General features: G+C 28.3%; 4 protein-coding genes across 10 annotated transcripts; all 4 read left to right on the top strand.

Annotated features, from left to right (window-relative positions):
- The first annotated feature begins 121 nt into the window (after positions 1–121).
- On the top strand, positions 122–5820 carry LOC113552398 (THAP domain-containing protein 5-like). The gene is given in 9 exon segments (XM_026955285.1): positions 122–137; positions 250–334; positions 749–1077; positions 1080–1193; positions 1263–1353; positions 1355–1430; positions 3011–3147; positions 5048–5192; positions 5275–5820. Coding segments are annotated over 7 exon segments (738 nt in total). The 3' UTR covers positions 3038–3147; positions 5048–5192; positions 5275–5820.
- Positions 5821–9447: 3627 nt separating this feature from the next.
- Positions 9448–14163, top strand: LOC113552921 (UDP-glucuronosyltransferase 2B2-like). 6 transcript variants are annotated; one of them, XM_026955954.1, is made up of 5 exons: positions 9448–9644; positions 11344–12119; positions 12903–13122; positions 13237–13456; positions 13518–14163. In XM_026955954.1, exons 1-5 carry the CDS (start codon positions 9638–9640, stop codon positions 13798–13800), a joined length of 1506 nt encoding a protein of 501 aa, XP_026811755.1. In that variant the 5' UTR covers positions 9448–9637; the 3' UTR covers positions 13801–14163. The 6 variants fall into 6 exon arrangements, with proteins under 6 accessions (XP_026811755.1, XP_026811754.1, XP_026811753.1 ...); XM_026955953.1 differs by having other exon boundaries at positions 9449–9644; positions 11272–12119; XM_026955952.1 differs by lacking the exon at positions 9448–9644 and adding an exon at positions 9673–10309 and having other exon boundaries at positions 11279–12119.
- Positions 14164–17172: 3009 nt separating this feature from the next.
- On the top strand, positions 17173–20087 carry LOC113552397 (UDP-glucuronosyltransferase 2B14-like). Its single transcript, XM_026955283.1, is given in 4 exon segments — positions 17173–18049; positions 19197–19416; positions 19515–19734; positions 19802–20087. Coding segments are annotated over 4 exon segments (1299 nt in total). The 5' UTR covers positions 17173–17476.
- A 1004-nt stretch (positions 20088–21091) lies between these two features.
- Positions 21092–26242, top strand: LOC113552396 (UDP-glucuronosyltransferase 2B15-like). Of its 2 annotated transcripts, none has more exons than XM_028188595.1 (5): positions 21092–21228; positions 23600–24442; positions 25187–25436; positions 25498–25717; positions 25787–26242. In XM_028188595.1, exons 2-5 carry the CDS (start codon positions 23621–23623, stop codon positions 26061–26063), a joined length of 1569 nt encoding a protein of 522 aa, XP_028044396.1. In that variant the 5' UTR covers positions 21092–21228; positions 23600–23620; the 3' UTR covers positions 26064–26242. The 2 variants fall into 2 exon arrangements, with proteins under 2 accessions (XP_028044396.1, XP_028044397.1); XM_028188596.1 differs by having other exon boundaries at positions 25187–25406; positions 25787–26232.
- The last annotated feature ends 76 nt before the right edge of the window (positions 26243–26318 follow it).

Here is a 26318-nt window from a genome sequence, read left to right as displayed (position 1 = left end):
TAACGAATTGTGATAAAAAATATATTGTGACGCATCGCCGAGTCTACTGTTATCATGAATAGTGGCGTCAAGTAGGAGCATAATATTATTTCTATTTATATTATCAATAAAAGTAATTTGTATGTCACATGGACATGGTAATTCGTTTCGTTTAAACGTTTTAATATATATTTTTTAAACAATTTAAAATTAACAGATTTCATATAATTTTAATTTTGATCAAACATTATACTTGGCAGTCGTAAACAGTTTATAATATACATTTAAAAATTCCAACTTCTTGTTGTGTACGTGGTTGCAAGAGTAAGAGCAATGGTAAAATTAAGTATTTCAGGTATGTGACATTAGATATGCTTCATTACGTATCATACAATCATATATTCATATCTATTTTCTATTATCAGTAGTTAGATTTTTAATCAAAAGTTATTGTTTACCAACAGTGGCTTCATACATTAGATCCAGCCAGTTGCCCGGTTCCAATAACTTAATACTGAATTATGAAAAATCTGTGGTCAAATGAGTAGATTTAGGGTTAATTAATTTTATAATTACAATGAGTTATAATGAATTAAGTTCTTCGTGCCTATTATGCCATTATTGTAATACTATGCTTTGAAAAGGTAGTATTGTAATAAAGGCAGGTAGGTAGATGTACACATTTTTAAATTTGAATCGGTTGGTAAAATATGTTTTGGCACTGTTACGGCTACTTGTACAAGTCTCTTATATTTGATTGTTTTGATAGATTTCCTAAGGATGAAAACCGTAGACTACAGTGGATACAAGCTCTTCATAGAAAAAACTTTGTTCCTACAAATAATACTTTGATTTGTGAAGCACATTTTACTACTAACGATTATCATAAAAGACCCGATCTTATTAAGTTAACAAATATTGCTGTTCCAAGTATTTTCAACTGTCAGAATAATGAAAGACAAAATACATCACCAAAAAAAGTGAATATGGATTCGGCATTAAAATCCTCCCGATTGCCTGCAAGACAACGTCATAGTAATTTATCAGACCATACTTATGTATTGAAATTTCCTGAGAAATCAATTATATCTGAGGATATAGATTTAAAAAAACAATTATTCCATCAAAATGTATAGCCCATACTGTATATTCTGATGAATCACAACTGTTAGATGTATTCAAATCAAATATACAAATATTAAAAAATATTGAAAGTAATTTGTATCTATATTTTGTCATCAAACGATTATTTATCATTGTATTATATTTTTAAATTATTTTAGATTCTGGCTTTAAAATGCCAAAAAGTTTCAAAATAACTTTTCAACCTCCAGAAAAAAATTGGGAAAACATTGCGATAATACAAAAAAAAACTACATGATTTAAGAAAAAAAGTAAAAGTTTTTCATCAAAAAATTAGGCGATATGCCTCGACAATTGAAAATTTAAAGGTTAGTATTTTTGTATACCTTTGATTTATATTAATATATTATACCATGTGACCCATAAAGTATAACTCAGTAGTGAACAAAAACGTAATGATAACTTTTTTATTTTAACTTTGTTAATATTGAAAAATAAAAAAATAGTAATACAGTGGATTCCGCTTAATGTGGGTACGTTGGGACCAACTTCTGTTTGTCCACATTAAGTGGTTACCCATAAAACCAAAATTGGCAAAAAAAAAATTATAATATGAAAAAAAGTTAACAAAATCTCTTTCTGCGTGAATTTTTATTTTTTTTTGATAAAAATGTACTTATTGTAAAAACACCAGGAGGATGGGAAAAATATTTAAAAAATATTCAAGTGAAACTACCTTTAAAAGTTGATTAAGAATTTAATTTTTGGTACAAAATTAGGTTATGATGTATTTGAATATTTCAATAAGTATTATACTTGAAAATCTATACTTATTTTTAAAATGTTCTGGACAAAAAGTACTACAAGATAGATTTTTTTTACCAAAGATCGGTAGTATCATTAGTATCAAATTGTTATTGTTGTAACATAAAGTGGGTAGTTTTTTACTTTGCACAACAATAATATTTTCAGTCGTTTATTTTTCATCTGAAGTTCACGATTTTACTGCTAGGTAGATGTAACTGGCCGTATATGTAGTAATGTTATAACTTTTAACTTTATTTTCAACAATAGAAACTACAAAAAACTAATTTGTGCCATTATTGGTACAATGTGCAGAAAAGGATTTTAAGATTTAAATGGTAACTAGTGCTTTTTATTACTTTTGATAATCACAATCTCATAGATATGACGAAACCCGATTAAATTAGTCGTTTTTAAATACATATGTGTATATTCTAACACTATGATAAAATAAAAATTGCCCACATAAACCGAATCGAGTGCCCATATTTTGCGGATTTTTTTTAACTTTATTAATATACATTTATATTAGGACCAGACTATTTTGCCCATATTAAGCGGATGCCCATATTAACCGGTGCCCACATTAAGTGGAATCCACTGTAGTAATATATAAGCAGATAATAATAGTATTTATTTTGATTAATTAGCTACTTTAAATTATAAAGCTTGTTTGTTTAAATAAAGATATTATGGGAAGTATAATACTAATGTATTGAGATGAGAATAAATGTCTGATGTTGCAAGATTTAAAAAGGGAGAATAAGCTGAGTAATGTCATAAACCATAGGATTGTTGTGGAGAATGTTAGTTATTTAATGAAAGTTTGAATGAATGGGAGACAAGTAAAGTGTGTCCAAAATGGAGACTGGAGAAATGATAATGGTAAGCTATTTAATAAATATAAATAACCACAGAAAAAAAATAATTAGAAATTGTATCTAATAATAGTTATTATTTATTATAAATAATACCTTTTTAATGTTTTAACAACATTTTTGTTGTTCCAGGGACAATTGGACATAATGATTTGTTAATAAAATAAAATACCTATAATAAATATGAATACAAATGTTTAAAGGATTTCAATTGTAAAGTTGAATTTATCAAAAGTTAAATCATACCTATAATATATTATTTTTAGAACATATACCAAAAATGTTGCTGTTAACAAATTGTGTTTTACCAAAAGACAAAAAAAAATGATAATCTTCTTAAATTTAAATTTGAAAACCTAAGGATGGAATTGATGGAACGGTGGTTAGTAATAATTATGTTCAGGTAAGGTTAAAATATAACTGTTACTGTGAATGTCCGCAATTAGTGAATGCTGACAGTGACTGGTTAATGTTGTCATACACCAATGTTATTAGTGAATGTTGGTAATACCAATATTATTTAATCTAATTTAGGAATAACGCAAGAGTCATAATTATAATACAGTATACTAACTATACTATACTATAACCAGGAACGGATTGGGTCATTGGGAAATCGGCAAATTCCCGATGGGCCTCGTGCTAATTAGTTGATGGGGCCGCTACTTACGCCAATTTCTACAGTTGTAGCTTATCGTAAACTAATAAGTAACATCAATAAGATATAGATCTTTTTTTCTTATTTTTTAACTTGTAATTTTTTCTCATAGCAAAAATTGCTATTTTTTAAATTACGAATTAGGAAGCAATAGGTTAATAATTAACATAAATAATAAATATTACTATAAGTAATAATAATTATAATCAAAAAATCAACTCCCGTGAACAGTAAAACCTATAAATAATTTGTTATTCCATATTTGGGTTGTCGCCTGTCGGCGTTCGGTAGTAGTTGGTGCGTTACGACGACAAATTTTAACAATGCAAGTCGGCATAGGTCTGTAGTCTGAATGATAAGAATATTTTTATTTTAAATTTTAAATTATTTATAATATTGTAATAAATACTGTCAAATTGATAATTAGTTTACCAACTAAATATGTAATTCTAAATAATATGTATAAGTATAATTGATATTGTTTATTTATACTGGTAAGATATGTGTTTTAGTATGTAAGTAATGTAATTAGTAATATTATAGTATTTTAAAATAGTACATATATATTTAAAGTAGGCCAAATTGTTTTTAAGTTTTAACTAAAAATTACAACCAATAATAATAACTAGGTACCTATCATATATTTGTCTATTCAAACCTCACTATATCTTTATAATATAATCATTTTTGTAAGAACAATGAATACACTACAAAATGTAAATAAATATTTACTGTTCTTTTAAAGGGCTAAAAATTACCACTTTCAGTATGGTAGACTTGCCCCTATAAAAATATGATTGCAAGTGGGCTGCTAAAAAGTTATTTTCCCAGCCGGTCTAAAACTCCAATCCGTCCCTAACTATAACTATACTATACTAACTTTGTACTAACTAGTACCTACGCAGTATAAAGTATTGTACAAGTTGATAATTTCGATAAAATATTTTATTAGTTTAATACATTATCCAACTACTCATTATATCTGGATAACCTCTATGTTATACTGCCTTGCTATCATTTAGTATGATATTGTCATTCAACATAGTTATATATTTTATTGTATGACATTTTTTTTAAATGGAAAACATGTGTAAAATATTTTATAATAAATCTAATGATTTAATAACTAAAAAAAGACATGATAATTCTTTTTTTTTATTGACTGAAAAATATAAATTTTTAATAAATGAAGTAAAAATTTCAAAAGATAAATCTAATAAACATAGGTTATAACACCAGAAACTAGTTTTCAGTGTTTAAAGAAAATGTAATATCAATCATTGATGTATAAAGGGATCAACAAGTTGATTTAATTAAACATATGTTGTTTCTATTTTTAATATAAGATTATATTCAACTATAGTACTACTTGTATAATAAAATGTATTAATACATACCTAGTACCTATGTTAACATTAACCAAAACTGTATTGTGTATGAAAACATCGATCAAAATCCTAATGTAAATGTCAGCATCCACTAGTAAATGTCTATATTATTTTAATTTATTAACATTCACCAATGTATTAGATGTATGTAGACATTCACCAGGTGACTGCCAGCATTCACCAATAGCTGTGGACATTCACAGCAACATAACCATTTAAATTATTACAATTTTTTTACATTTATTATTAACAATTAGTTCCAGATCAACAAGCAATACTTATGTTAGTTTAGCCACTTCAACAAACTATATATCAGTAAGCTACAAACTTCCATATCTGTGTGTTACCATATATCAAACTTACATGTCGGTGATAGTGTATTCTATATTAAATAAATTAAAGGTATTTGAGAAAAATATTTTGAGTTATAATAAATTTAATTTGTAGTAAAAAGTTAACTAAACTTGATTATAAATATATTAAGATGCAAGAAAAAATTGATTCACTAAAAAGGAGTCATAATATAAACAAGCAGATGAAATTAATGAATAACTTAGATATTGTGGAATTTTCAAAACTGCAAATGAATCCCTAATTGTTATACTAGTGACATTATCAAGTTTAGTAAATATTAATTTAAAAGAGGATCATGTAAGTAAATTATATTGCAGTTAAATGCATAATGATATAAATAAATATCAACATTATTGTAAATTTTAACAACAGCAAGAAAGAAGAATTAGTTAAAGATTTCAAAACCCAATGTAGGATCAAGTATATAATTGCAACTGACTTATATTTAACCTGTATGTATTTAAATGATCAACTGTTATTGGAGAATATAAAAATATGTGCTACTAAGCAAGTAGTAAGTAAATAAAATTACAAATATATTTGGTTGAATAGCAGTGGAGTATTTTTGAAAAAAAAAGGTGATATGTGCGCGTCTGAGTACATTATTGCAACTAATGATATATATATTAATAAGAGTGTTGAATGTTTATTAAAATAATACTGCATGTGTATAATCTTATTTTAATTATTTCTTATTCCTTTCTCTTTTATAATATTTATTTTTGTTACTTTTATTATTACTATTATAAATACTAATTTATAAATTTTACTAATCAATTTTAAAAAAATACTTGCAACTGACTTTAAATATTAAACACCTTGTTATAAGTGGTGATATAAACATACATATTATATTAGACAATTCTAATATCGTTATTAACTATTGAGATACAATGGCTAGTTTAATCTGATCTCACATATAAACAATTACACAAGAATATCAAAACTTCAAATCTTGTCTTGATCATATATTTATTAATAATCATATAAAAAATGTAGTTAAATCTTACATTATTAAATATGTTAAATATACCACAACTGACAATTATGCAACAGCTCTAAATCTCTGCTATATTTCACCTGATAAAAATACTATTTATAATTTCTTAAACTACTAAGTTCCTATCTAGTATTATCCAACAGAATACAATTAAAACTAATAATACCTATAGCAATTATTTAATAGTGACTAGGTAACTGGTAACAAGCTACAGTCCTGGGAACATTATTCTTCATAATAATTATTAATGACATATTTGACTTAACGCTTAATGCTAAAATAATTTGTTTTGCAGATGACACTGTTATATTAATGTCTGATAAATCATACAATGTATTATAATATAGTAATATAATATAATATAATATATAATATAGTAACTATATTTTACAACAAACATGATTGTAAACCATGGAAAATCATGGTTCGATATTAATTTATTAGAACTAAACCTAAACAAAACTAAATATATGCACAATGCACTTTATAATTAATAATACTAATAGTAACAAAAATGAGGAAAAAATATAAGTTTATTCATCTTCTTGTAAGTACTCCAACTGTGAAACGGATTGTATTTTATTAGCATAAGTTGATAACATTAAATATCTTGGGTTACATTACGTTAATAAATTAAAATGGTGTACTTATATAAACTTTTTAACAAAAAATATTAGAAAATTCTTTTGTATTCTAAAATATATTAAATATATTATATATATGTAGTACACAACATAAATGTATTATATATCTATCATTAATACAATAAATTTTAAATTTTGGTATTGAATTCTGGCACCACTTATTCTAGACGTATAAGAAATTTAAAAAGAACAACTTATAGACTTTTTAAATATATATTAAATAACCTATCAATTAATAAATATAATAACATTCATAACATCTTAAAAATACAAAATTTTAAAAAGCAAACATTAACAAATATAAACATTTACTTAATACCAACAAATTATGACTATCGAACAAGATACCAAAAAAAAGAAAATTGATTTGACTAAGTATAAATATAAATCCAATTTTGTTAAAATGAATCCATTATATGTTAGAATTATTTATAAAACATTCGAGCTTTTATAAAATTTGTGTTGTATCCAATACATCAATTTTTTATTGTACAAAAACTTTATTAAAAAATTAATATTACAAATGTGTGAATCATATATTTTAATTTTAAATTCTATTAATATTACTTTTATTGATATTTTTTTGTTCTCTATTATCTGTTTGGGCCATATACATATGTCTATGGTTCGGGCTGCATCAACATTTTCATTTTGTATAATAAGATTGTATAATTTCTTATCAGATTTAATTTAGGTTACTAATTATAATTATTATAATTTTTATGTAGCAAACCTACTTAATAATAATTAAATAAATTAATTGAACTTCAAAACCCCACAGCAAGCATTAGCTTATAGGGGTTGAGTAACTTTAAATGTAAAATAATATGTATGTTCAATGTGTATATTTTGGTTACAATAAAATATTATAATTTTATTATTATTATAATTCAAACTGGATAATAATTCTACATAGTATATTAAAATAGTTTTTTCCCAAAAAATGATTTTATTATAAATAATGTTATTTTATAATTATAAAACATGTTACCATTAGAATAAAGACATTTTTTATTTTATACCTAAGTAATTATTTTTTTATTTTTTGTAATTCCTACTCTTTGGTACTTTAAAGAAACGTAAAAGTAGTTTATACAACCATATTTAGAAGTAGAATAAATTTTATAAGTTAAGATAAAATAGTGTGTTGTATCTTGTATGCATAAGTACAGTAGAATTTCGGTAATCCGGCCGTTCGATAATTCGATACGTCTAGTAATCCGGCTATATTTATCTATACGTACCAATATGTATTGTATTTGTATATAAAGTTACTATCGTAAACGATAAAACGTTATATAAAACTATAAGTAATAACAGATTAAATCCGAATAAACCTATTAGATATTTTATTTTTATTCAGTTAATGTTGAAGTACAATAAGTTTATTCATTTTTTAATTTTTCAATAAGTAAAAATGCGTTTTTATGTGAACACTCATTAATTTGCTGTTTTCGTTAATCTGACAGTAGCGTTAGAGTGGTCTGATATCTGTCGGATTACCGAGACTACTCTATGAATTTATTGGAGTATGGTACCTATTACATATAACATATGTACTCGTACATAATTTTTGGGAAGCCATGCGAGAATGTGTAATTTTTCTATTATAAAATGTGAAACATTTTTTTTTTTATTCGTCTAGTATTGTTTGGTATAGATTTTTATTTGAAACAACAACTATTTTTAGGATAAGGACAAGGTACCTAGGTACGTTCAGTGGCGCTATGGGGGTGGGTAGGGGTTCAAAACCCCCTGAAATGTATGGTTGGTACGGGCATTAGTTTTGATTGTATAATTAATAGGAATTTAAAAATGAAAATTTCCCCCCTCCCCGAAATTAATTTCTATATATGAACTTACTATTTGAATTAAAAATCGGGTTGTTTATCACATATTTTAAATGTTAAAAGCTTTTATGTATAAAAAATTGATATGATGAGTTGTTACGGATATTCGATATGTACATTGTATACTGAAGTAGTTAGTAGAAATAGTAAGTTCAATATGCATTGATCATATTTCAATCAAATATTTTGATGATGAATATGAGTAATGACGATCTTATAGTTCATGATATTGATGTACTTAAATACTTTGCATTCATTTCTTACATAATTTGAGTTGGACAGTAGCTACATGTGTAAAGAGTGTATGTAATGTTGTCATAGACCGTAATGCTTTATACCATGATGGGTGCCCATTGAGGGTGGAAAACGGAGCACTTGCCCCACCCCCGATAAAATATGAATTTATAATTTAATAAATTCTGCCATAATATTGCCTAATAACCTAGATATCATAAGATAAATTGTTTATCTTAATCATCTGACTTGAACAAAGATAATTTCATTCAGGATGTCATTAATATGTTTGGAATGAAACGAAGAAATTTGCAGTTTTTATTTAAGGAAACTGAATAATAAATTTGTTTTTTTTTAAGAACTTATTGAAATTCATTTTAAATTAACTATATGGCAAATGTATTGTACAAACATGTATTATTCGTACATTTATATGTTTACATAAAATTGAACCTTTATTTAGTTAACACTTGAACATTTTTTATTTTGTCCTTTCTCTCATCTATAATCTATATGTAGGAGATTTCTACGTAATTTGTTCTCTTAATACACTATCAGTATAATAATTATAATTAATTAGTGTGCATATCATTGAACAGTGAGTATAGGTTACTTATGTAATATTATAGTGTGTAATTTAAATTATTTATTGTTTTATTTTATCTTTTATATTGAACAATATTATTGTTTTTTAACCTTGGCATTATCAGCATTAAATAACTACTATGAAACTTGGACTTAATGGAACTTCTCTCAACGGACTAAATGACAAGTATCTGCAAAAATATGTATTCCAGTGTAGTTTAATCTGTTTATAAGTTATAATGGACCCGTTTCTATTATGGCATATGTAGTAAATAGTAAATATTTCTCCCTGATACCTTGATACCTAACCAATAAACTATATATTTCATGGTAAAGATTACGATCACGTACATCAGTATTCTTAGAGAGATACCATTCCTATGTATTATATATTTATACATCAAGGTTTTTAAATGCTCTTATATCGCCTAACGTTAATTGCGTATATTTATAATTATGTAGCCATTTAGGTATGATGTATGTTTAGTGTTTAGTTACCTATGTGTGTACCTTGAACCTATGTATAATATTATGTAATATCTACTTTCAGTTTTTTTTTTCATAAAAATACTAAAGTAAAGCCTTCAACGGACACTTTTGATAGTCTCGTGATTATTCATTATTATACAGGTTTCAGTGGATTTCACTGTATAATTTAAAATATTATTAATATTAAATTAGAACTGCGTAAGCCACTATACGGTTTACCAAAATATATTTTATATAGTTTTTATGATGTAACTACTACGGTGTTTGCATTATTTCATTAGTTACCTCCATTATAAATTATTGAATCTTTAACCAAAATAGTGATGACTGATGACTAATTGGCTTTCAACATTTCATATCTTGGTGAGTACCTAATAAGTGTATTATGCTGTAAAGTAAATTATATGAATACTAATACTTCAAAAAATAGTAGATGCCTCGAAACTCGAATAAGGTATTTTAGGTATTTAAATAATAATTATATCTACCTACTGGCTACTACAAAATTATTCCAAATACTTTTGAATTATTTTTTGTTCTAGATATTAAAAGAATGATACTTATCTTCAAGAAAATTTGTAGTTATGGCAATGTTTGAATATATTGTACTTAAATACATTTCTATAATAATTTATAATTTACTACATAACAGTAAATATTAAATAAAATTAAAATAAAAAATGTTATTTTAAATAAGTTATTGGAGCAGTAAATTTCGAATACTAGCAATTTATTATATAATATGAAATATCTATATGTATACATATTGAAAGCTAAAATCACTTAAATTAAAAAATAATTTTAATGCTTCTTAAAATTTACCTTTAGTTGTTTACTAATTTTCCGTTGAAAATTACTAAAAAAGAAGACATTTTTCAAGTAGCTAACTCTTACCAGAGTTTTGACTTAAATTTTTAACAGGTTATGTAAGAAAACCATTTAATATTTACAACTAAAATATAATATACAATTAAAAATTACCGTTTATTGATTTTTAAAATTTGACAAACAGCATTTATTGTAGGTATACCTATGTCATATAGATAAGTATCATATACAGGCGCGAATGCAGAGGGGGTTTGTATGGGTGTTTAACCCTCCCCCCCAGAATATCAGGAACAAAAATTAAATTACCTACCTGACCTACAAATCAATAGTATGATATGTATGAATATTTTTCAATTAAGTATTTTCCAGGGGGAAAGGGTATAACATTTTTTTTAGTAGAAAACTAGACTTGACATCTACCCTTTCATCCCCTATTAATTACGCCCTTGATGTATGGGTAATATCATATTACCTATACCTACATATGTTTATAATAGAATACAGTAACCGTAGAAAATAAACCATGTCGAGCTTCGCAGCGGTGTTGATTGTGATTTGCGTGTGTTCAGCGTTGCTCCAACGTACGCCTGTCAATGCCGCAAACATCCTGGCAGTGCAGACGATTCCTGGTAAGAGCCACTGGAACGTGATGCGGGCTGTGCTGCGGGTGTTGACTGACCGTGGCCACACCGTAACTGTGTTCACACAGTTTCTAGATGGTGACCGAGACGGTTATATCGAAGTGGACGTGTCCGAGCAAACGGGACCGCGACTAGGCCTAGACGCCTCGTTCTTGATCGAAAACTTCGGAACCACGCGAAAGTTGATGGCGAACATGGAGATAGCCACCCGGACGAATTGCGATACGATTTACAAACATCCACGTATGGTGGACATCTTGAAAGGCACATCGGCGAGGAAATTCGATTTAGTCATCACAGAACCACTGGTGTCCGAGTGCGTGGCGTACATGGCCACCGTGCTCCGCGTGCCTATGATATATGTTGTTCCGCCGCCGATCGTCACGTACCTGGAACGTCCTTTGACCGGCCACGTTTCAAATCCGGCGGTCGTGGGGCACGTTCTGTCAGGTCACGGCGTTCCGGTAACATTCGCACAGCGTTTTGCCAACGTGGTGCTGACGATATACTGTTCAACGTTGAAGTGGTACAACGAACGGCAGCTCCGTCTTGCCAGCCCTCAACCGTACGATACCATGGACCTGGTCAAACCTTCGATAATTTTCACCAACACACATTTCATTACTGAACCAGCTAGGCCGCTGACGCCTGACGTCATCCAGATCGGCGGCATTCATTTAACTCTGCCAGAACCGATACCGAAGGTAATATAAAATGAATACCGTGAGATCTTGAGGCGTGTGCAGAATTAAGTGTCAAGGGGTGGTTATATTTTTCGTGATTCAGATGTTGAAAATTACTACAATAACTATTTTTTTGTCTTATAAACACTATTTTATACAACATATAGCATCAAAATAAAAGTAACAACACTAACAATACTTCTTTTCTTATAATTTAGGTACCTATAATAAAAAATAAAAATCATATAATTAAATCTATACTATTACTATTACGTATTTAAAATAGGCAACTATAATAACAAAAAGCCACGTTGCTTCAATACTTCTTTTTTTATATTTAAATTAAATTTAAATACTATTAATAATAGAATAAACTGTTTTCACCTAACTAACATTTCTTTCCATAGAAATCTTTTATAGAAACAGTTTTTATTTCTTCAAAACTACGATATTGAAGATTAAGAACTTATACCCTAATAAAAAACATCATTTGCCATATCATTACTATCACCACTGATTTTATAATATACAAATATATTATAAAATCAATGTTATCACTAATGTAAGTTTTTGAAAATAAATTTTAAATTCTAAAACAAATGCCGCGTAAATAGGAATACCTGTACGTTTGGTGTTGCACCATAATTATGATTTATGACATTATGTATTCTTAGTATTTACAAGTACGTGATACATACACGCAGTACTATTAGGTTGTTTGCCAATCATCATATCCTACGAAACAGAACCTGTTATGATTTTTACGAAGTTATTTTTTAAAACAATAAATTTACTCGTTGACAGGACATTTTGGAATTCATTGATGATGCGCCTCATGGAGTGATTTACTTCACGTTTGGTTCGGTGGTTTCGATGTCGTCGTTACCGGAAAATGTTCAGAACGCGTTCCGAAAGGCACTCGCTCAAGTTCCGCAAAAAGTGTTGTGGAAATACGAAGGAGAAATGGAAGACAAACCGAAGAATGTGATGACACGGGAGTGGTTTCCGCAACGTGATATACTTTGTACGTGCATAGTTTTTGATTCATGATTGATGTTGATAGTATATAGTTTAAAACTTGACATTTAATATTAATGATTAATTGTTAAAAGTTATGTAATCCGACTTTATTATGTAGTGCATCCCAATGTGAAACTGTTTATCAGTCATGGGGGCATATCCGGAGTGTACGAAGCTGTGGACGGGGGTGTTCCTGTAATAGGATTTCCCTTTTACTACGACCAACCAAGAAATATTGACAATTTGGTGAACGCCGGAATGGCAATCTCTATGGATCTGTTATCTGTTACTGAAGAGACATTTTTAAACGCCGTTTTGGAGATTGTCATTAACGATAAGTAAGAAAATTTGTGCAATATAGCAAAATATTTACCTAATTACTATTTACTGTACTCATAGGTACCAGAAAAACGCTAAAATAGCTTCCGAACAGTTCAAAGACCGATCCAAGTCACCCGCGGACTCTGTAATTTACTGGACTGAGTACGTTTTACGTCATAACGGTGCACCTCATTTAAAATCCCATGTTCTAAATCAGACATGGTATCAATATTTTTTAGTTGATGTAATAAGCACAATTTTATTTATTGCGTTTTTTAATTTGTTTATAATTTATTATGGACTAAAAATGATGTATAAACATATTTTTAAGTTTTACTGTAAAAGAAAGACCGTAAAATAAAAATTTGAATTTAATGCAGTTAGATATCATTCACAAATAATGAATACTTTACTTTAATAGTTAATACGTATTACATTTATGAATAATATATGATATTAAAATATTGGTATAATTAGTTTCTAATGCGATATATTCTACATAAATGAATACAAGTTAAATGAATAATACGTACTTACGTACAAATAAACAATACACGTATATAACATCATAAACAACATGTCTACATGTAAGCAAAATCTGATTAAGACCAACTATAGCCTTGTTGGTCCTCTATCAATGGAAGAATAAAAATATAGTCCATATACATATACATTAAACATTATAATATTGGCGTATTGGCCATATTAGCGTAGGTGCACATAACCAAAGCCTTTAAGTAGGTATACCTAATATCATTAGGTATACCATTGGTAATTATAAATATTATTTATGATTAATCAATGATATTACTATCATTACATTTAAAGTTGATTACTAAAATGTTACGTTTGTTTAAGTAATTAATTTAATTGTTTATACACGTAGTTATTAGATATTTAAATACCTACGTTAAAAAATGTAAAAAATAATGTATTAAATATTAATTGTATATAATTTAAACTTAAATTTGCATAAATATTAACTCAATTAAATAAGTACATTTATATATACAAAAAAAAAAAAATATATATATCAACTTATTATTTAATGTTTTTTATGCAAATACAACTAACGAGAGGGGTCATGGCCCCTGTGCCTCCCTAGATACGTCACTGAATATTATATATTATTCTGTACCACGTTTAGTTGTAATAAATTAATAAATTGTTTTTTCAATCTTTCACTTATTGATAAAATATATATGTTATTAATTTTTATCTAGTGATGTATTCGTAATTTTTTTAGTGAGTAAGTACTAAGTATATGCTTAAATGTGCTTTATAGGTAAGCTTGGGGATCTTCATCTTTCTCTCCTCAAATTATTATTATTTTTATTTATAATAATATATATTATATTACTATCCAGCGCAAATGAGCCTCTATAATCATTCTCCTAGAAATATATGATTAAACATTATATTTTTTATGATTATGTTATGACTCACACATAAAAATAATAATAAGTGCTTAAGTAATATTCTAAGTTAAGTTTTAATAAAATAATCTAATAGGCTTTTTAAGTTTCGATTATACAAATTATTAATTAAAAAAAAAACAAGAAATAGAATTATAGGAAAATATTAATATAGATCTAATTTTTTTTGAAAATCACTATTAAAGATATTAAGCTGTTGTTAAATTTGGTATTTACTTAGGTACTTAACATACTTAGCTTACTAAATAATAAACAAATAAGTAATAACAATTAAAAAAACATATAAAAAAATTATAAAATTCTTTATAGACCAGCTTTTATATTGTTTAATAATGTACAATGTGTAAAATTTTTAATTTTTAATTAAAAAAAACTATCAAAATTAATAAATTAATATTAATGTCGAAAAATAAAAATTTTACACATTGTAGAATATTATACATACGTAACATGTAAGTATATATTACGATGCTTATGTCACTTATTAGAACGATTCTTAATTGATTAGTGCAATTATGTATCTGGAATATTGGATAACATTTGGATATGGTTACAAAATGGTTACAAAATGTGAAAATTTCGAATCAATCGAATCATTTTGAAGGATTCTTGTTTACACGTGTGACGTCACTGTGATGACCGGCCGACTTAAAACGGTTTTAACGGGGTTCGAGTTAAGTCAGGAACCTCGAATTTTGGATTACATTTGGTTACAAAATGGTTACAAAATAATGTGAAAATTTCGAATCAATCGAATCATTTTGAAGGGTACCGGGGTGCTGGCGTGACGTCACACCAGCACCCGGAATTAAAGTTTGAAATTCTGAACTTCTTAGTAAGTTACAAATAAAGTTTTTGTGGTTACATTTCGTTACATAATGATTACATAATCTTGTGAAATTTTGGTGTAAAACATCACAACTTGGGGTGCTGGTGTGGCGGACCTTTAACTTTAACCGTCGATGTAAGACTGATCAGTGATAGCAATTGAGCAACGTTTCCGTCGACGGCGTGAATATTACACGTGTGGTGTAGTTCAATGTCCATTGATCGATGCTGTTTTAAAGATAAGAGTATAATAAATTATTATGATATTTATATAATCACAATTTGCAGTAAAATGTAAAGCATGAATTCATTAATAATTTCTTATACATAAGAAATTATGTACATGGTGTGCAATTTTAACAATATAGGTTTGTTATATCGTTGTAGTCGTATTAATTTACACTTAATTAAGAACACAATAACTGTTATAAACTAAATCATGCTTTTATTCTTAACCCTTTGACGAGTATATTATTTTATTACACTAGTCGCCCACAAATTAAATTAATTTGAGATTATGGGCAACCTGCAATATAAAACAAAAGGTTTAATTTTTATAAATATTATTATAATCTAGTAGTGATTTTAGAAAAATTAAAAAATGTAATTTTTAGATAGCAACACATTTTTCCTTATATCATAAAAATCTGTACAAATCAATGTACTTTCATTATTATTAGACAAATATCACAACACAAAAAATACGAAATTACAATAATGACAGAAATTTTTGTCTATACTCGTCAAGGGTTTAAGTCAACATTACATATTATTGTGCTTCTCATCATGCATTTTTCATTACAACTGTTTTATAATCTTAAACTTAATAAACTTAATAGTCTTATCATTACACAATTTTATAATTTATCACAGGTTAGGTTTATGATTATGTTAGATTTATTAACGTATATTATCTTTGATAGACTGTATTATTTTTATAGAAGATGAATTAGGTATAAGCATAGAAAAATTTCATTTATTCTGCTGTAAATATTAAATTTCATCAAATTGTATTTATAGTGAAGTTTTTACGGTATGTTTATTTTTTCTTAACAATTATATTTTATATTTTATCAGTAAATCCAAATTAAAAAACAACAACAAATGTATTGAACAAGAGCGGAAAAAATTATTGAATTTAAAACGTTTTAAACGTAAGTGTAAGTAAGCATTGTAACTACAACAATATTGATAAATCGTGAATATAAAATGGTAAAAACTTAAATTGCTTGAAAAATTATAAATTATATATATTTGTTGTCCGGAATCTAAAAAAATGAATCTGTTGAACAAAAACGAAAGAAAAGAATTATTGTTTTAAAAACATTTTAAATATAAGTAGACCATATTAAGTAAGCAACAATGTTGTTTGAATTGATTTTAGAAATAAAAAAAATAATAAATAATAAAAAACTTAAATTGTAATATTATAGTCCGGTTGCACATTATTATGTTTGGTGTATAACAGCGCACTGATCCCAATGTAACTCGTTTAACAGAATTTAAAGATCAGTAATGCAAACCAAGAGTTCTAGTTTCGGGGCCCTGTTGATCGCGTTTTGCGCGTATTCAGCGATGTCCCTGCAGTGGACGCCGGCCGGTGCCGCGAACATCCTGGCTGTGCAGACAATTCCTGCCAAGAGCCATTGGAATGTGCTGCGGGCTTTGCTTCGGGCGTTGACTGACCGCGGCCACACCGTAACCGTGTTTACACCGTTTCCAGACTGAGACCGAGATGGTTATACCGAGGTGAGTGTTTCCGAGAACTTAGAGATGACGGTAGAATTGAACGTGTCACTCTTGGTGGATATACAGTCCACACCAAACTTTATCTCGTACATCGTGAATAAGACCCGGACCACTTGCGCAGCCGTATTTGAACACCCACAAATGCGAGAAATATTTGAAAGCAGGTCACGGGTATATGACGTGGTAGTGACTGAAGCGCTTTGGATGGATTGCGTGTCGTACGTGGCCACCGTTCTGTACATTCCAACCATATACCTTATCCCTTCGCCGATCGTCACACACTCGGAGCGTCTGTTCTTCGGACACGTCCCCAACCCCGCGGCTGTTTCCAACGTGCTGTTCCAGCGCGGCGCTCCTAAAACTTTCTCCGACCGTTTCGCCAATACGCTACAATTAGTTTACAGTTCATGGTTGTTATGGCGCGAAGAACAGAAGCAGTGGCAAATCAAACCGCTACCACACGACGCCGTGGACCTGGTAAAACCGTCGTTGACTTTCATCAATACGCATTTTATTACCGAACCTTCTAGGCCATTGTCGCCGGACATCGTACAAATTGGTGGCATACATTTGGTCCCGTCAGGATCGATACCGAAGGTACAATAATTGATTAATTGGTAAGATATAATTTGTTTAGGTATTAACCTTTTGATGTCGGAAGTACACTGCATGGCACAGGTTCAATATAGAGAATGGATTAAAAATAGAAAATTGAAAAAATTATAAATGCTGGATTGATAGCGTATATTTACTTACGTTTCATTTTACTATATTTTTATAAATTATCATTAGTTGATATGCTCTAAATAGGTGAATATAATGAATACGTTGTTTTACATGATAAATCTCTAAAAAAAAAAAAAAAAAAAAAAAAAATGAAATGAAGTCAGTAACCGTTTTGATACACAGTAGGAGTCAAGAGTAACTTGTTTTGTTAAATTAAAATTTAAAAATGCAAAATAAATCATTACGTATGAAAAATGGTTCGAAGTGGCGAAGGTCTGTCAACTCAATTTCATATACACATTTATATACATTGCAATTAATTATTATAGTAATTTATTTTATTATCTATAAGTAATACAGTATAATAATAAACTATTACAATTCATTAATCTAGGCAATAAATTAATTTAAATATTATGATTTTTGAAAATTATGTCATTGTGCATATTGTATATATATAAAAAAATAAACATTTAAGTTTGAAATTCCTACAAAAAAAAATACAGATACCTATTCGTAGTTAATCCAAAAGAAAAAATAAATTTTTATGAAAACTGGATTTGTGTAAAAAATTCAGTTTTTACTTATTTTTTTGTTTTATTTCCGGTTAATTTAAAAAAACTCTAATACATGTATGTATACATAAGATCAAAGAAGAAATAAAAAGAAGAACTTATATAGGTATTAAAGATTATAGATAAAGTAGATATATTCGTTTATAATTGAAATTCATTAAGCTGACTAACCCTGTTTTTGTACTTTGATTATCATTTGCAGTAAAGTATTAATTATGGCATAGTAATGATAAGTATTTTTTAATAAAAATATTGAGAAGCATAATAAGAGATTTTTATTGTATTCAATTTTAGTTACTATACCTTTGAAATGAAATATTGAGAGTATATACAATTTTACACCCCAAACGTTAGGTCAATTTTCCAAATCTTTTCTATACTATTTTGAAGCTATATAATGATTGTTGAATTAACTTCTATGCAACTGGTTTACATGTTAACAGGATATTTTAGAATTCATTGACGACGCTCCTCATGGTGTGATTTACTTCACATTAGGTTCGGTGATTTCAATGTCATCGTTACCAGAAAATATTCTGAACGTGTTTCGAGAATCATTTTCCCAAATTCCACAGAAGGTGTTGTAGAAATACGAAGGCGATATGAAAGACAAACCAAAGAATGTGATGATGCGTAAATGGTTTCCACAACGCGATATACTTTGTATGTGCAAGATATTTAAATCATGACATTTATTCTATAGTTGTATATACAGAAATAAAATGTTATCGATTTTAAACTGACATAATTTTATTGAATAGTGCATCCCAATGTGAAACTGTTTATCAGTCATGGAGGTATATCCGGAGTGTACGAAACTGTGGACGCAGGTATCCCTGTGGTCGGATTTCCAATTTTTTATGACCAACCAAGAAATATTGACAATCTAGTTGACGCCGGAATGGCGATTTCTATGGACCTTTATTCTGTAACTAAAGACAGTTTATTAAATGCAATTTTACAAATTGTCAATGACAAAAAGTAGGTAACAATAATTATTTTTTTCTAAAACAAAATAAATAATATTTACACCATTGAATGTCTACAGGTATCGGATAAACGCTAAAATCGCTTCTAAACGGTTCAAAGACCGACCCAAGTCACCTGCGGACTCAGTAGTTTACTGGACTGAGTACGTTTTACGTCATAACGGTGCGCCACACTTAAAATCTCATGCGCTAAATCTGACGTGGTATCAGTATTTTTTAATTGACGTAATAAGCACATTTTTATTCATTGCGTTTATCGTTTTATTTATGGTTTTTTATGTCCTTAAAACGATTTATAAACACTTTTTGATATATGTTCATAGTGGCAAACAAAAACGTGAATAAATAAAATGTCATAAAACTTAATATTTACTAAAATTAATAGATAAAAACACGTATACCTGGGTAACTCGTAACTTCTATTCTATATTATATTTCCCACAAAATAATAATTATATTGCCTATGTCGTATACTAATATAGTAATATAACTTGGTTTTATTTTCTCTTCTAGCAACAAAGAATGACTAAAAGTACAGTATATATAGGTAACTCATACATTATTGTGTGCTGAATATTACATTTTTTTTAAAAAAAAGAAAATTTACAATCTCTAAAAAATGTAGTACAATAAGCAAATAGGATGAAATAGCGTGGAGAATATTCACATGATAATATTATAGTACGAGAAGGGAGGCTGTCTTACAGTGACAAATGTACAGAACCATTATGTGGTTTTATGGTTGGAGATTTAATTTATTTCTACACAATAATATTATATTTAAATAATATCAAAGGCTCATAAAAACAAACTGATTAATTATTGCGTATATCAATAGCCATGTACGTAATATTAAAAATAATTGGTAAATATTAAATTACCATAAAAATCTTAAGTATTTATGGTTATATTTTAGAAAATACCTACCATTCTTTCAGTTGACATACTTTATTTTTGGATCATCATTAATGGTACGAATACCTATCTGAGTCAATGAAAAATGTAACAAATTTGGCAAATGATACTCGATAAAAATAATATAGAATAAAACAGCATACCTGAATGCATTCGAAGCTCTTACAAAATAAGTTAATTGATTTTAATATAATCGATTAGTATTATCACAAAAATTTAGTTGGTATTATAATATTGTGTTAACAATACATGTTTTTTTTTTTTACTAAGAATTAAAAATGCTTCAATGGCTAGGTCATTAACCTATAGTTGTATTAATAATATTAATGGATAATTTTTTTTATTGTTGATAATAACTACTGTGCTATGAGTTATACAATATTTATAATTTTTAATGTTGATTATTTAGTATTATCTTATTATTTAATTTCAGTGTTAAAGAAGCAATGGATCAAAATATGTGTATTATGTTCTCCTACTAATATATAATTTATAATAAATCTATGTACTGTGGTGTCTGTTTTAGTATTTTTGTAGATCTTTAATTAAATGAGCGAATTTTTAACATTTTGTAAGTATTATACATAAGTAAAAAACGAGTAATCTCTGATAAGATATAATATGTATATTTTAACGTAATTAATTCAAAAGAAATATATTTAGGTGGAGTATAAGTCTGGAATAATAATAATAATAATAACAATAAAATTAATTTTCTCCTTGTTAAAAAGTATTTTTTTTTTATATACATTTTTAACTAGATTGTTAATTAGATTGTTGAAATAGATTATCTTTTTTAATAAATTAAAAAATAATAATTCAATTTGATAATATATAATAAAAGTTTATGAAATTATTAGTTTAAAGCTTCTATAGATTATAATATCTTATACATGATTGTGAAAACCATGAATACTGCGTACCTGTTGATGTCGTGACTTTTACATCAGTGCTCATAGACAGCAATATGTATGCCAAAAGTATATGTCACGCATTTTTCGTCTTGTCTAGACTCTAGACCATTTTTTGTCAATTGGATGACTGTAACTAAAAGAGTATAATATTTAAGTAACTTAAAATATTTACATAGGTATGTTTATTTAAACGCATTCATGGTTAACTAACTGTGGACATATTATAGACGAATTTAAATTAATAAAAGTGTAAGTACTTGTATTTAATTCATTATTCCGTTATAATTTTGATAATGTGTATGTTAATTTGAAACGTACATTTATGAATGAATTTAACAAATCGTCGCATTAAAAATGTAATAATGTATAAAAAATTCTAACATTTGTATAACCAAAATATACTAAAATAATGGCCAATTATATTGTACCTGCTGATTTTTCTTTAAAAGTGTTTCAACTACTTATCGTGTATGTCTATTGTATATTGTGTACATAACCAAAGTACACATCATTGAAAATTAATCTATCTATATATATATTAATCTATAAAATACATTTAAATAATTTGTCTTTTCATAAGTGGTCTAAGATTTATATTAGTAAAATAATGAACTACGGCTTGTTTCTGTTGTAGTTCTATGCGATTTTACCTTTAATTTATATTATTATTTTAAAAAATCTGCGCATAATGTATATAATTGACTATGTTAATAATACATTTTTTTATGATATTGTATAATAATAATATTGATAATAATTGTTTTATAATAAATAGTAATAGGTAGTAAAGTATAATAATAAAATCATTAAAAAAATAATTCGTTATATAATAATAAAAAAAAAATACATAAAAGACTAAAAATAATATATAAATATATGTGATTCTGGAGTGTATATTACATGGTTAGGTTGTGACTTAGTGAGCAATACCTCGAACATACTCCAGACGTGTCATACCTTCACGATTGTTAAAAGCAGTGTTCAAGCGCTGTTCACGTTTTTGCTGAAGATTTGTTGGACGTGACTTTGGAGTTTCTCGAAGAATTGATTCGATATCATGATAACCTTAACTTGTTCTTTCTGAAGTTCCTTAATCAGCGTAAACAGACCAATATGAGCCCTTCCTACCAATTCATTCAACGCCGATGGCATTTTCTACTGTAAGCAACATTTAAAAACCCAGTCAATCAATGTTTTGGATAGTTGATGGTACTTTTAAAACAGTGCCTACTCTTCTTACACAACTATATACAATTCACGCACAACTTGGCTTCTGTGACAATTCTAGGGTTTTGCCTCTAGTAGTCTAGTGTATATTCTTATGACAAGTAAAACTTCAGTCTGGAGTATCTTCGAGGTATTGCTTGTGAGCAACCTAACCATGTAATATACACTTTAGAATCGCATATATTCATATATTATTTTTAGTCTTAGGTATTTTTTTTTATTATATAACGAATTATTTTTTTAATTATTTTATTATTATACTTTACTAGCTATTACTATTTATTATAAAACAATTATTATCAATATTATTATAATACAATATCATAAAAAAATGTATTATTAACATAGTCAATTATATACATTATGCGCATATTTTTTAAAATAAGAATAATATAAATTAAAGGTAAAATTGTCTTGTCGGTAGATTGTCCTGTCTGTCGAATGGTTATCGGTCGATTGACCCAGAACCGTAAACGACAATTTATGGTTTAGTGCTCAAGTAAATCTTAAACATCTTTCATAGGTGAATAATAATAAGTAAAATATTTATTACATAGAAAATTTGTTATTGTATGAATAATTAATATGTAACACAAAAATAGTACGATAACGTAATTTATAGTAAAATGCATTTAAAATTGTAAAAAACATTTTTACACATTATTTTTAATCACAACTTCTGGAAAATTATTTAAAACGGTGTGCTTTTAATTATGATTTCTTAGAAAATTATATTTTGGTTTTCTGGTCTGCCATACACGGACACGTTATTTAATTAGATATTTTTATATTGTATCGCAGAAAAAAGTAACGGGGGAAACTATGTCGGGATTTGCTGTGGTGTTGATTACGTTTTGCATGTGCACCACATTGCTCCAGTGGACGCCGGCGAGTGCAGCAAACATTTTGGCGGTGCAGACGGTCCCGGGCAAGAGCCACTGGAACGTGATGCGGGCCGTACTGAGAGCATTGACTGATCGCGGTCACACCGTGACTGTGTTTACGCCGTTCATAGATGGTGATAGGGATGGTTATGAAGAGGTGGACATGTCCGAGCAAATGATACCGATGCTCGACAGGGACGCGAAGTTTCTAATTGAAAACTTCGGCTCCATGCGGAAGTCAATTCCAAAAATGCTCAATTTTACCCGGCAGAGTTGCGACATGGTTTATGGACATAGGCGGATGATGGATATTTTGGAAGGGTCGGGAACTCGGAAATTCGACTTAGTCATCACCGAACCGATGGTGTCCGAGTGTGTGGCATACGCGGCCACCGTACTATGCGTGCCTATGATATACGTCGTCCCGTTTCCGGTAATCACTTATTTAGAACGGTCGTTGACCGGGCACGTCTCAAACTCGGCGATTGTGGGGCATGTTCTGTCACAACATAGCACGCCCAAAACGTTCGCCCAACGGTTTGATAATGTAATACTGACGGTGCACTGTTCAATGCTGACGTGGTATACTGAGTGGCAGCTCCGGTGGGCCAACTCGCAACCGTACGACACTGTGGATCTGATCAAGCCGTCCGTGATTTTCACCAACACACATTTCATTACCGAACCGTCTAGGCCGCTGACGTCCGACGTCATCCAGATCGGTGGTATTCATCTGTCCCCTCCCAAATCTATTCCGAAGGTAATTCAGAGGATGCTACAAAATTGTAGGCCTTAAAATTCTGTTCTGTGGATTCAACTTTATGTTTTTAGCTTTCAATTCGATGATCAGCTGTGGCTTTGACGCGGCTACTTTTTATCATATATACATACAATTATAATTTTATCAAATTTGTTTTATTTAGTAGGTATATAGAATAATTGAACGAATAAAAAAAATGCTTGATGATAGGTCTAATTGCTATAATCAGTATAATATTAAATATAATAGCGCTCAATTAATTATGTTTATATGCTTTGTTTTCGTACCTACGCGTGTACTATCTCAGTTTTACTAACATATAATATTCAAATACATATATATTGAGCCGTTACAATTTTGTATTGTTAACTTTGATACAAGACTGAATTAATTTATAATAATACATAAAAGTATGATTATTGTCTCTTTCGGTATTTTATTATTTAAACAAGTTATCAGGATGTGAAATATTAATATTTAAAAATGCTCATAATTCGCTTATTAATTAAAAAATCGGGAAACACTATTAGGTAAATGAGAACAGAGACAATGTTCTTACCTTTAAGTTTCATAATAGATCAATGCATTTTTATACTAAAGTTGACAACACAAAATTGGAGTGTATATTTTAGTACGTTATGTGTTATAGTATATAACTATATTATATTAGTACTATATATATTATATATATTATATAAGAATGTATGTATACATTTTTTACACTACCTGTTCATTTTTTCACAGGACGTTTTAGAATTTATTGAAGACGCGCCTCATGGGGTGATTTACTTCACTTTTGGTTCTATTATTTCGATGTCATCGTTACCAGAAACCGTTCAACGCGTTTTTCGAGATGCACTTGCTCAGGTTCCGCAGAAGGTGTTGTGGAAATACGAAGGTGATATGAAAGACATACCGAAGAATGTGATTATTAGGAAATGGTTTCCACAACGTGACATACTTCGTACGCATTACTATATTGAACTCATGATATGTAGTTTTAAATTAGACTATAATATAGAAACATTTTATGATCAAACTTTATTAATATATAGTGCATCCTAATGTAAAACTGTTTATCAGTCATGGAGGCATATCTGGAGTGTACGAATCTGTGGTCGCTGGTGTACCTATACTCGGTTTCCCCTTTTTCAACGATCAATTGAGAAATATTGACAATTTGGTCGACGCCGGGATGGGGATCAGTATGGATATTTTATCTGTAACCGAAGATACGCTATTAAACGCAATTTTGGAGATTGTTAACAACAATAGGTGAGCATTTTTAAATTCTTCATTAAAATGTAAGAATAATATTCACTATTGTACGTATGTCTATTGAAGGTACAAGGAAAACGCTAAAATCGCTTCCAAACGTTTCAGCGATCGACCTATGTCACCCACAAAATCTGTGGTTTACTGGACGGAGTACGTTTTACGTTATAAAGGAGCAACACATTTAAAATCTCACGCTCTTAATCTGAAGTGGTATCAATATTTTTTGGTTGATGTAATTAGCACATTTTTATTTATTGTGTTTATTATTTTGTTCATAATCTATTATAGCCTAAAAATGATTTGTAAACACTTTTATATATTTGTCAAAGATAAATGCGAATAAAATAAAATAAAATGAAACTAATAGATAATAAATATTTTAATTTTTCAAAATAATATAATATGGACTCTTCAATACTTCACATAATATTATTGTAATCGTTGTATTGTGCATTAGTCGCATATTGTTCCACATAAGGTTATACTTTTTAAATATACTAAGTAGTTCAATATGATTTTTACGTTATAATTTATTTATTTGTAACTACTTAATTATTATATAATCGATTCATGTTTGTACTGTTTTGGGTCATAAGTA

The sequence above is a fragment of the Rhopalosiphum maidis genome, chromosome 2 (assembly GCF_003676215.2).
Source record: "Rhopalosiphum maidis isolate BTI-1 chromosome 2, ASM367621v3, whole genome shotgun sequence".
NCBI classification, from domain to species: domain Eukaryota; kingdom Metazoa; phylum Arthropoda; class Insecta; order Hemiptera; family Aphididae; genus Rhopalosiphum; species Rhopalosiphum maidis.
The sequence above is the reverse complement of the archived record's forward strand: the minus strand, read 5'-3'. Positions and strand labels throughout refer to the sequence as shown.

Bases quoted from the DNA above. Each gene is read 5' to 3' on its own strand.
- LOC113552921 (XM_026955953.1), top strand. From the start codon at position 11,298: ATGTCGAGCTTCGCAGCGGTGTTGATTGTGATTTGCGTGTGTTCAGCG. The intron at 12,120-12,902 runs GTAATATAAAAT...ACTCGTTGACAG, and splicing joins TGCCAGAACCGATACCGAAG to GACATTTTGGAATTCATTGA. The intron at 13,123-13,236 runs GTACGTGCATAG...TTTATTATGTAG, and splicing joins TCCGCAACGTGATATACTTT to TGCATCCCAATGTGAAACTG.
- LOC113552396 (XM_028188595.1), top strand. From the start codon at position 23,621: ATGTCGGGATTTGCTGTGGTGTTGATTACGTTTTGCATGTGCACCACA. The intron at 24,443-25,186 runs GTAATTCAGAGG...ATTTTTTCACAG, and splicing joins CTCCCAAATCTATTCCGAAG to GACGTTTTAGAATTTATTGA. The intron at 25,718-25,786 runs GTGAGCATTTTT...TGTCTATTGAAG, and splicing joins GAGATTGTTAACAACAATAG to GTACAAGGAAAACGCTAAAA.